Source organism: Pelophylax lessonae (genome assembly GCF_965119305.1).
Source record: "Pelophylax lessonae genome assembly, chromosome: 4".
Lineage (NCBI taxonomy): Eukaryota > Metazoa > Chordata > Amphibia > Anura > Ranidae > Pelophylax > Pelophylax lessonae.
This window is the reverse complement of record NC_138771.1, coordinates 630,619,184-630,631,640: the sequence shown is the minus strand read 5'-3', so window position 1 is coordinate 630,631,640 and position 12,457 is coordinate 630,619,184. Positions and strand designations below refer to the sequence as shown.

Here is a 12,457-nt window from a genome sequence, read left to right as displayed (position 1 = left end):
TATATAGGAAAGTATATCATATTTACTCATTATAAACTTTTTTTATTACATTTCTTCAGTTACTTTCTGGTTTCATGCTCAGGTAAATGATGTCATACACCCCAGGAGTCTTCAGAAGGGGAGGAGGGGTTTTCACAGCTTAGTACACTCACCCAAAAGGGGAAGTTCTGCCTTAAAGCGGAGTTCCAGCCTTTTTATTAAAAGTCAGCAGCTACAAAAAGTCTCCCTCTGGTCTCAGCGGCCCTGGCATCACTGGTGTGGGCACCCGGCTGTGACAGCTTGTGGCTTCACAGCTGGGTATGCACTGTGCGTCTTGATTGGCCGGCAATCCTCTGGGACCTCTGACATGTCCCAGAAGATTGCAGGGAGGGAGGGGGAGAGGAGAACTTCCGCTCAGGGCGCCGCAGCGCTCCAACCGGAAGTGGAAGGGGGTACCTGTCAAAACTAGGTACCCGCTCCCCCCCACAAAAAAAAAATGACATGTCAAATGAGGCATGTCAGGGGGTTAGGACTACCTAAAGCGGAAGTTCTACTTTTGGGTGGAACTCCACTTTAAGGACTCATTCCCCGCTCCTCTTGCACAATTGGCACTTTTGAGGAGGGGGGGGGGTACCCGATTTTGACAGGTACTTGCTCTCACTTCCGTTCCCAGTGCCGTGGGAAGTTCTTCCTTCCTCCCCCCAGAAGTCTTCTGGGACACTGACTGGAAGACTACATCCACCAATACAGAATGTGACGTGCAACGGCCGGGTGCCCATAGTGAAGATGCCGGCACCGTCAAGGGAGGACAGAGGAAGAAGACTGGTGGGGTAAGCTTACCGCTGGACCGTGGGAAAGGTGAGTGGCTGTTTTTAAAAGTCAGCAGCTACAATTTTTATAGCTGCTGAGCGTATCATTTTCAGGCGTTTTTGCAGGTGTTTGGAGGCAGGCATTGACATCTAACAAAAACGCTTGTAATCTGCCAAAAAATAAGCTCATGTACTTTTTTTGAGCTTCAGGTGTTTTGCTTCAGGTGACAAAACGCTCATATGTGAACAGGGGCCATTGAAATTAATGGAATTTTTCTTGTTGTGGGGCGTTTTGAGACTTCAGAGATGAGCGTTTTATGAGTTGAAAAACGCTCAGGTGTGAGCAGGGTCTTAAGCTTAGGGCAGGAAGTAAATGCTACATAAATCATTTGGCCTTACTTAAAATGAGCACAACCGGAAAATCTAGGGGGTGTTATTCAAAGTGATTTTTCACCAAAATAGAGCATAGAGACATGGATGGATGGGGGAGATTGCTTTGAATATTAAAAATGAATTAGATCGTGTTTTTGGTTTGTAGTGCTCAGATGCAGTGAAGATCCACTTTAACTGAATACCTTTCCAATGTACGGAGGACATTTCTTTAAATTAGTCTTAATTTTTTGATTTCCAGGTGATGAGTCAAGTAAACAGACAAGCTCAAATGTGAGTACCTGTAACATTCTTATCAAAATATATGTTTATAAATTATATATATGTATATATACTGCACAATATACACTGCCTGGCCAAAAAAAAAAAAAGTTGTCACCAAAAAAAAAAAAAAAAAAGTTTAGTTAGCTTTGATTACGGCACACATTTGCTGTGGCATTGTTTCGACAAGCTTCTGTAATGTCACACAATTTATTTCCCTCCAGTGTTGCATTCATTTTTCACCAAGATCTTGTATTGATGATGGGAGAGTCGGACCACTGCGCAAAGCCTTCTCCAGCACATCCCAAAGATTCTCAATGGGGTTACGTTCTGGACTCTGTGGTGGCCGATCCATGTGTGAAAATTATGTCTTATGCTCCCTGAACCATTCTTTCACAATTTGAGCCCGATGAATCCTGGCATTGCCATCTTGGAATATGTCCGTGCCATCAGGGAAGAAAAAATCCATTGATGGAATAACCTGGTAATTCAGTATTTTTAGGTAGTCAGCTGATCTCATTCTTTGGGCACATGCAGTAATTATCCAATAGGAGAAATACTGCATGCTTAGTTTAGTTAGTTGCTTAGTTAATTCCAGGTGGCCACTTTTTTTTGGCCAGGCAGTATATATATATATATATATATATATATATTCATATACAGTGCCTTGCGAAAGTATTCGGCCCCCTTGAACTTTGCGACCTTTTGCCACATTTCAGGCTTCAAACATAAAGATATAAAACTGTAATTTTTTGTGAAGAATCAACAACAAGTGGGACACAATCATGAAGTGGATCGAAATTTATTGGATATTTCAAACTATTTTAACAAATAAAAAACTGAAAAATTGGGCGTGCAAAATTATTCAGCCCCCTTAAGTTAATACTTTGTAGCGCCACTTTTGCTGCAATTACAGCTGTAAGTCGCTTGGGGTATGTCTCTATCAGTTTTGCACATCGAGAGACTGAAATTTTTGCCCATTCCTCCTTGCAAAACAGCTCAATCTCAGTGAGGTTGGATGGAGAGCGTTTGTGAACAGCAGTTTTCAGTTCTTTCCACAGATTCTCGATTGGATTCAGGTCTGGACTTTGACTTGGCCATTCTAACACCTGGATATGTTTATTTGTGAACCATTCCATTGTAGATTTTGCTTTATGTTTTGGATCATTATCTTGTTGGAAGCAAATCTCTGTCCTAGTCTCAGGTCTTTTGCAGACTCCATCAGGTTTTCTTCCAGATTGGTCCTGTATTTGGCTCCATCCATCTTCCCATCAATTTTAACCATCTTCCCTGTCCCTGCTGAAGAAAAGCAGGCCCAAACCATGATGCTGCCATCACCATGTTTGACAGTGGGGATGGTGTGTTCAGGGTGATGAGCTGTGTTGCTTTTACGCCAAACATAACGTTTGCATTGTTGCCAAAAAGTTCGATTTTGGTTTCATCTGACCAGAGCACCTTCTTCCACATGTTTGGTGTGTCTCCCAGGTGGCTTGTGGCAAACTTTAAACAACACTTTTTATGGATATTTTTAAGAAATGGCTTTCTTCTTGCCACTCTTCCATAAAGACCAGATTTATGCAGTATACGACTGATTGTTGTCCTATGGACAGAGTCTCCCACCTCAGCTGTAGATCTCTGCAGTTCATCCAGAGTAATCATGGGCCTCTTGGCTGCATCTCTGATCAGTCTTCTCCTTGTATGAGCTGAAAGTTTAGAGGGACGGCCAGGTCTTCGTAGATTTGCAGTGGTCTGATACTCCTTCCATTTCAATATTATCACTTGCACAGTGCTCCTTGGGATGTTTAAAGCTTGGGAAATCTTTTTCTATCCAAATCCTGCTTTAAACTTCTCCACAACAGTATCTCGGACCTGCCTGGTGTGTTCCTTGTTCTTCATGATGCTCTGCGCTTTAAACAGACCTCTGAGACTATCACAGTGCAGGTGCATTTATACGGAGACTTGATTACACACAGGTGGATTCTATTTATCATCATTAGTCATTTAGGTCAACATTGGATCATTCAGAGATCCTCACTGAACTTCTGGAGAGTTTGCTGCACTGAAAGTAAAGGGGCTGAATATTTTTGCACGCCCAATTTTTCAGTTTTTTATTTGTTAACAAAGTTTGAAATATCCAATAAATTTTGTTCCACTTCATGATTGTGTCCCACTTGTTGTTGATTCTTCACAAAAAATTACAGTTTTATATCTTTATGTTTGAAGCCTGAAATGTGGCACAAGGTCGAAAAGTTCAAGGGGGCCAAATACTTTCGCAAGGCACTGTATGTATATATATATATATATATATATATATATATATATATATATATATATAGATATATATATATATATATATATATATATATATATATATATATATATATATCTATATATATATATATATATATATATATATATACACACAGTATCTCACAAAAGTGAGTACACTCCTCCCACTTTTGTAAATATTTTATTATATCTTTTCATGTGATAACACTGAAGAAATGACACTTTGCTGTCCCCTCAAAATAACTCAACACACAGCCATTAATATCTAAACTGCTGGCAACAAAAGTGAGTACACCCTAAGTGAAAATGTCCAAGCTCGTTAGTGTTTCAAGGTCTCAGGTGTGAATGGAGAGCAGGTGTGTTAAATTTGGTGTCACTCTCTCATACTTGTCATTGCAAGTTCAACATGGCACCTTATGTCAAAGAATCTGAAAAAAAGAATTGTTGCTCTATATAAAGTAGGCATAGGCTATAAGAAGATTGCCAAGACCCTGAAACTGAGCTGCAGCATGGTGGCCAAGACCATACAGCGGTTTAACAGGACAGTTTCCATTTAGAACAAGCCACGCCATGGTCGACCAAAGAAGTTGTGTGCATGGACAACAGCCATGCAGACCAATTTGATGCAGTGGGCGGCGTATGGTCTGAGCACTGGCAAGCTGACCTCTCACCCCTTCAACCTCTGCAGCAATGCTGACAGCACTCATACATCTATTTCTCAACCTCTGGATTTGATGCTGAGCACATGCACACAACTTCTTTAGTCGACCATGGTGAGGCCCGTTCTGAGTGGAACCTGTCCTGTTAAACCCCTGTATAGTCTTGGCCACCGTGCTGCAGTTCAGTTTCATGGTCTTGGCAATCTTCTTATAGCCTAGGCCATCTTTATGTAGAGTAACAGAGAGTTCTTTGCCATGAGGTGCCATGTTGAACTTCCAGCGACCAGTATGAGAGAGTGAGAGCGACAACACCAAATTTAACACACCTGCTCCCTATTCACACCTGAGACCTTGTAACACTAGCAAGTGGCATGACACTGGGGAGGGAAAATGACTAATTGGGCCCAATTTGGACATTTTCACTTAGAGGTGGACTCACTTTTGTTGCCAGTGGTTTAGACATTAATGGCTGTGTGTTGAGTTATTTTGAGGGGACAGCAAATTTACACTGATATACAAGCTGTACTCTCACTACTTTACATTGTAGCAAAGTGTCATTTTGTCACATGAAAAGATATAATAAAATATTTACAAAAATGTGAGGGGTGTACTCACTTTTGTAATATATTGTACATATATATGTGTGTGTGTGTATATATATATATATACACATACACACACACAGTATATGCACAGCAGTTTAAACACTTTCGCTATTCCAGTGCCATTTTTTAGAGCCCGCGGTCCGCTATCAGCAGATAACAGCCGCTCGCCCATTATCCCAGCGAGCAGGAGGGGATGCCCCCCTCCCGCCACCTTCCGTGGCTCTGCCCAGGTCTTCCCTTACTACTTACTACTGGTCACTATTGGTGAAGGGACTCCCCTAATACACTTTTATTGGACATTATATATATTGCTTTATACATTGCTTTTTGCACTGCTGTATTTGGACTGTTCTTTTTATTTTATCTTGCTGGATATTCACATTTTTTTTAGTCACGTTGGTCACATTATTATAGTTTCAACACTGTGATATGTGGATTCCCTATTCCACATATTGAATCCATTTATTGTTGTTGCTTCACCTATTTATTACATGTGGCATTTTTTTTTTTTCATGTATATGATTGTATACATGTTGTGGGTATAGGAAAACATCCCTTTACATATAGTCTTCTACGTGTTTCACCATCATAGCTTCATCAGGAAGTACATGTAAGAGAGAGATACAACTAAACAAAAGAGAAAATATCAATTTAAAATCATATACTATAACTTAAATACAAAATGATTCATACACATATGTTTCTGAAGACAACCCCACCAGGATGGTATCAATCCCTCAAAATCACAACCAAGCCCACTCACTATATTTCAGATGGCCAATTCGCCCCCCAACTATTTATTGTTCCATCTGAAATATAGTGTGTTGTCTTGGTTGTGATTTTGAGGAATTGATACCATCCTGGTGAGTTTGACTGTCTTCCGGAACATACTGCATGTATATGATTAATTTCATATTTAAGTTGTATTATTTTTTAATTCTTATTTTCTCTTTTGTTCAGCTGCATCTCTTACATGTACTTCCTGATGAAGCCATGATGGCGAAACATGTAAAAGATCATATGTGAAGGGATGGGTTTCCTATAAACATGTATACAGTATTGTTACATCAAGTTTTTAATGATAAGTGTAAATAAAATGTACTATGTTAACAGCTTTTATGGTCTGTGACAATTCTGCACCCTGAAAATTCCATCCAAAATATGCTTTTTTGGTAATCTTAGATATTTAAGGGATGATGGTGCCAGTCAAATGTCTTCTTATTCTCATCCATAATTTTTACATTATGGCATATTCATTGCACTATGTGTATGAAGAAGCAGTGTTGTCACCCCTAGGCTGCTCTTCTGATTTTGAAAACAAAAATATCTCCCTCTCCTAGAGTGGATTGGTTTTGTAGTTCATGGAAGATAGCTGTTCAGTTAAGTTCAGTTCAGTTCAGTGCACAGGAAATTACAAGGATACTGGATTTCTGGCAGGATCAACAGTTATTATTCTGTACTCGCAAATAATCTACTTAGCCTGAAAAAAAGAAAGCTTATGCAGCCACCATATCTGCAAAAGCTCTCCTTTATCCAGATAATGCTATAGCTATCCGTAGTTATATAATGCAGCCAGTACATCTAAGGACTGATACACTTCAATTTGGCTTTCGGTTCAGACACACTTTAAGGAAAATCTTAGAACATCCATGTTGGTATTTAAATGTAAATAAGTTACTTTTTTGCTTTCAGATGCCAGATGAGGTCCCAGTGGTTGGCAATGATAATTTGGGAAGAACTGTGGAGGATGAAGAAGATGTAAGTACTGAATGATACTTGGCATTGGGGATGTCCTGTTTCAAATGCCACTTTATGCATTGACACACCTCCTTAGACCCAGTCTGTCCAGACAGCATGGTAACCTGCTGACTTGGCACCATCCACAGGCAGCTTAACTCTCCAATAACACAAATATTCAATCCAACCAAATGTTTGCTTCAGACAATTGCTGTACAGAGGATGTTTTTCTCATCCTTTAACCACTTGCTGCATACTTTTACTGTGGCAGATCGGCTCCATTACGCGAAATGGCATACCTGTTTGCCGCAATGTCACAATCCCACTAGAAATCGCTGATCGCAGCCATTACTAGTAAAAAAAAAATAAAAAAAATAAAATAAATAAAAATGCCATAAATCTATAACCTAGTTTGTAGACGCAATAACTTTTGCGCAAATTAATCAATATACACTTATTGGGATTTTTTTTTACCAAAACTATGTAGCAGAATACAAATTGGCCTAAAATGATGAAAAAAATTGATTTTTGAATTTTTCTTATTGGCTGTGTTATATAGCAGAAAGTAAAACATTTTTTTTTTTTTTTTTTCAGAATTGTCGCTTCTTTTGTTTTTAGTGCAAAAAATAAAAACCACAGAGATGATCAAATACCAACAAAATAAAGCTCTATTTATGGGGGGGGGGGGGGGGGGGGAAGGAAATCAATGGTATTTGGGTACAGCAGGGCACGACCACGCAATTGTCAGTTAAAGCAACGCAGTACTGTTTCGCAAAAAAAGGCCTGGTCATTAAGGGGGTAAAACCTTTCAGTCTAGAAGAGGTTAAAGTGTAAGAAGACAATGGCTTTCCTAAGGCCTGTCTCTGTGAAGTATGTTTGATGTGACATTTGCAAGGAGACAGCACAAGCCATTACTGTACAGAAGCCATGCTTTACTGAAGTAGCCAACAGGAACCACAACACAGGAAGTAGTACAACAGAGATGCACCATAGAGTTGCATTTAAAGAAACATATCATCCATAACATCTCCCCCTTTTAGTATTAATGAATGAACATGTGAAATTCGATAGAGACACAGTAATAACACATTCTATAGATTAAAGCGGTAGTATCCCGCTTTTTGACACTTTTACCTACAGGTAAGCCTATAATAAGGCTTACCTGTAGGTACAATTAATATCTCCTAAACCTGCACGGTTTAGGAGATATTTGCAGTGCATGCAGCCGCTCACGTGAGCGGCGCATGCGCTCTGAAGGTCCGGGGGGACCTTCAGTTTTCCTTGCCGGGAGCTTGCCGGAAAATCACTCCCGCGCGCATGCGCGGGAGTGACGTCATCGCGGCTCCGGCCAATCACAGCGCCGGAGCCGCCGAACCCGGAAGAGACGCCGAGGGATCATGGCAGCGCCCGCAGTGATGTCCGGGGGTCGTTCTAAGGTAAGTAATACATAATGAGCTAGTATGCGATTCATACTAGCTCATTATGCCTTCGTCTTGCAGGTTTTTTTTTAATTTTCGGGTTTACAACCGCTTTAAGTCTCATAGGTGGTTTTGAACATCTATCACTACGGGTGAAGACTGGCCCTGGTGCAAGGATTCCTTTAGCCCTCTCTGAAGTCACTGGGCTTCTCTCATCAGGTACTGGTATACTCTGTGCTTGACGGTTGTCGGGCATACTTGCTTGCCCAGAACTGTCATTGCCGTTGGTATGAGGCTGTGCCTCTGTACACTGACATGGAAGAAACAGGGAGGGCCTAGCTAGGACTGAACTAGCTAGTACTAAACAGGAAGGAGGACAGACAGGGAAATCAAATAATTTAAAGAGATGTCTATGATAACGCCCATTATAGGCGGGCGAAACGCGTCGACGTACTTCCTGCGGACGGCTTAACCACACGACGTCACTTCCGCCTACTCGTGGAATGCATGCCAGCTAGAGATCCCGGAAGTGGACGCAAGATATGCTTTGATGTGGTGTTTTCAAACGCTGTCTGATACTTCTACTTTTGTGAGTAGCTTTTTAACTATATTGATTTAAATAAATTCTTGCGGGCTTCACTATATCTGGCTCCTTCCCTCTTTTTTTGAGCATCTAACCAAGAGGGGGCTAATATCTAAATTTGGAGGCTTGCTTAGTGGTGTGCTGATCCATCCATTCCCTGGGCTACCTTGGAGAACTTATTGCTTTTGAGGCTTGATTATTCCTAGCATCTGGTGAGTGGATCCCCAAAAGGGTCGTTTTGGAGCACTTATCACTGTGTGGAGCACTTTAAGCACTTTTTGTCCAGCACTTTATTTGGCAACTCTGTGAACTTATATTTTTTCGGACTGCACTTTATTTTGCACAATTTCACTTTAGCATTTAGAATTTTTGATATATTGTGAAATTTCTTTATATATGTATTATTGATATGTATGTATATATATAATATATATATATATTTATATATATATATATAAGTCAAAGTAAAGTATAAAGTGCATTAAGTGCACTTTATATTTATGAATTTGATCTATGAATTCGATTTTTACATATTTATTTATTGAAGGATTATATCTATCACTTTTATCACTTTTCTGGTAGCGCTGTGTTTTAGAATGTTTTATTCCATCTTGGCTTTTGCATAAGTGAACAGCTGCTTCAGGTAACACCGGTTCACATATATTTTAGCGCAGGTTTTAATTTAATATATTTTTATACAATTTAAAGAGATTGTAAACCTCAGAAGAAAAAAAAAAACCTGAAAGACAAAGGCATAATGAGCTAGTACTGTATGCATCCCTGTATGCATCCCATACTAGCTTATTATGAAATACTTACCTTAGAACAAAGCCCCTGCAGTGCCGCCTGCTCACCAGTGACTCGGCCAACATGTTCGGCCTTCCTGCTTCCTGTTTCACGTTCTCTGTCCATCTGATTGGCCAGAGGCGTGATGACATCACATGCGCACAGGAGACGCCGTTCATGGCACAGTGCTCTAAAGGAACAGCGCAGGTGGCCGTTCCTTCAGAGCGCATGCGCTGATGACGTCATCGGCTGCTTGAAATGTAAATATCTCCTAAACTGTGCAAGGTTAGGAGATATTTACAGTACGTATAAGTACTGTAAGTCTTATCATATACTTACCTATAGGTACAAGTTAACAGAGTGGGCTTACAACCTCTTTAACCACTTCTGGACCGGAAGGATTTGCCCCCTTCATGACCAGGCCATTTTTTTGCGATTCGGCACTGCGTTAATTTAACAGACAATTGTGCGGTCGTGCGACGCTGTACCCAAATAAAATTGATGTCCGTTTTTTCCCACAAATAGAGCTTTCTTTTGGTGATATTTGATCACCTGTGCAATTTTTATTTTTTGCGCTATAAACAAAAAACAAAGACAATTCTGAACAAAAACAATATTTTTCACATTCTGCTATAAAACATTCCCAAAAAAAAAAAATTAAAAAAAATCAAATGTTTTTACAATTTTAGGCCAATTTGTTTTCTGCTACATATTTGTGGTAAAAAAAAAAAATCGCAATAAAATTATTTTGATTGGTTTGCATAAAAGTTACCAACTACAGGAAAGATTTATGTCATTTTTATTGTTTTTTTTTTTTTTTTACTAGTAATGGCGGCGATTTTTTAGTGGGACTGCAACATTGCGTCGGACCCCTAACTGACATTTCTGACACTTTTGGGGGGACCAGTGACATTACTACAGTAATCAGTGCTAAAAATATGCACTGTTACTGTAATAATGACACTGGCAGGGAAGGGGTTAACACAGTGGGTGATCAAGGGGGTTAAATATAAGCCTTGGGGGATTGTTTCTAACTGCATGGGGGCAGGGCTTTTGAAATGATCACAGAGACCTGTGATCCTATATAAGGATCACAGGGGCTCTGTGATCATTCCAGAGAGAAGAACGGTCGGCTGTGTTTACAACAGCTGACCGTTCTCTCTCTCAGCGGGGAGCGATTGCGGGTGGCCGGCGGCAATTGGAGCCGCCAGTCCCATGCATTGGTGTCCCAATTTTATTTATTTATTTTTGTGGCCAGGCAATGTAATTTACTTTCAAATACCCCATCATTTATAAATTTTAAATGAATGAAGACCTTCATCCATCTGTCCAGTCTCCATTCATGTGTGTGGAGGTGATGATAATTGTATTATTTTTGATGAGTTGTATAGAATGTGTGTTGACTTAACTCAACTTTCCTCTTTCCGCAGGATAAAATGCTTTATGCCAAACTGGATGAAACCAAACTGAACGATAAAAGCCGAGCTCAGCGCCCGAAGCACAGCGAGGAGGTTGTCTATGCGGACGTGGTCAATACAGCCCATATATAGGATTTAATTTTAGAGCCCAACTAAAATTTGAGTTCAAATCCACTAAATCAGGGGTCTCAAACTGGTGGTCCTCCAGCTGTTTTGCGGAACTACAAGTCCCATCATGCCTCTGCCTTTGGGAGTCATGCTTGTAACTGTCAGCCTTGCAATGCTTTATGGGAATTGTAGTTCTGCAGCAGCTGGAGCACCACCAGTTTGAGACCCCTGAACTAAATGGATTTCAGGTGCAAACAAACCAAAACAGTGTAGTGCCCCCCCCCCCTTCCCCCACACCACCACCACTTTAAAGTGGTGCTCCAGCCCCCCCACCCCCACCATGGAAAAATTTAAAGTCAGCAGCTAAACCTACTGCAGTTGCTGACTTTTAATATTAGGATATTTACCTGAGCTGGAATCTAGTGATGTCGGCGCCCCAAGCGGATGTTTCCATTGGCTCTCGAGTGCTAACGCCGTCATAGCCTGTAAGGGAAACCGGTAGTGAAGCCGATTCTCTACTGCACATGCGTGAATTGCGCTGCGCTTTCTATATGGCCTGGCGGTGGGGAAAGGAGGAAGGGGCCGAACTTTTGGTGCACCTTGTCGCAGGGAGGTCCAACGAAAGTAGGAACAGGTGCCTGTCAAAAAGGTGCCAAATGTGGCAATGGAGGGGGGGAGGAGACAGATAAGCAGAGATTCCACTTTTGGGTGGAACTCTGCTTTAACCACTTTACCACTAGAGCATTTTGCTGTCTTACGTCCAGGCCACTTTTTGCGATTCGGCGCTGTACGAATTTAACTGACAATTGCGTGGTCGTGCGACGCCGTACCAAAACGAAATTGACGTCCTTTTTTTCCCACAAACAGAGCTTTCTTTTGGTGGTCATTGATCACCTGTGCGATTTTTACTTTTTGCGCTATAAACAAAAAAAGAGCGTTTATTTTGAAAAAATAACAATATTTTTAACATTTTTTTATATGAAATTCCCCCCAAAAAAGATGTAAAAACCAATTTTTTTTTTAAATTTTTGGCCAATTTGTTTTCTGCTACCCATGTTTGGTAAAAAAAATCGCAATAAGCGTATTTTGATTGGTTTGCGCAAAAGTTATTGCGTTTACTAACAAAGGGAAAGATTTATGTCATTTTTGGTGTTTTTTTTTTTTTAACGAGTAATGGCGGCGATCTGCGATTTTTTTTTTTGCGGGACTGCGACATTGCGGCGGACAGATCGGACCCTTGACTGACATTTTTGACACTTTTGGGGGTACCAGTGACATTACTACAGTAATCAGTGCTATACATATGCACTGTTACTGTAAAAATGACACTGGCAGTGAAGGGGTTAATTTTATTGGAGAGGGAGGGGTTAATGTATGCCTGGTGCTTACTGACGTGTGGGGGGGGGAGCTGACTG

General features: G+C 40.6%; 1 protein-coding gene across 1 annotated transcript in view; it reads left to right on the top strand.

Annotated features, from left to right (window-relative positions):
* The window catches only part of LOC309552859 (uncharacterized protein), a 50,549-nt gene extending 39,414 nt beyond the window's left edge, over positions 1-11,135 (top strand). Inside the window, exons 8-11 of the mRNA XM_082253770.1 lie at positions 1,420-1,451; positions 5,953-6,000; positions 6,685-6,750; positions 10,947-11,135. Of these exons, the coding sequence (XP_082109896.1) occupies positions 1,420-1,451; positions 5,953-6,000; positions 6,685-6,750; positions 10,947-11,066 (266 nt within the window). The 3' untranslated portion in view covers positions 11,067-11,135. The remainder of the gene's footprint in view (positions 1-1,419; positions 1,452-5,952; positions 6,001-6,684; positions 6,751-10,946) is intronic.
* Positions 11,136-12,457: the final 1,322 nt, after the last annotated feature.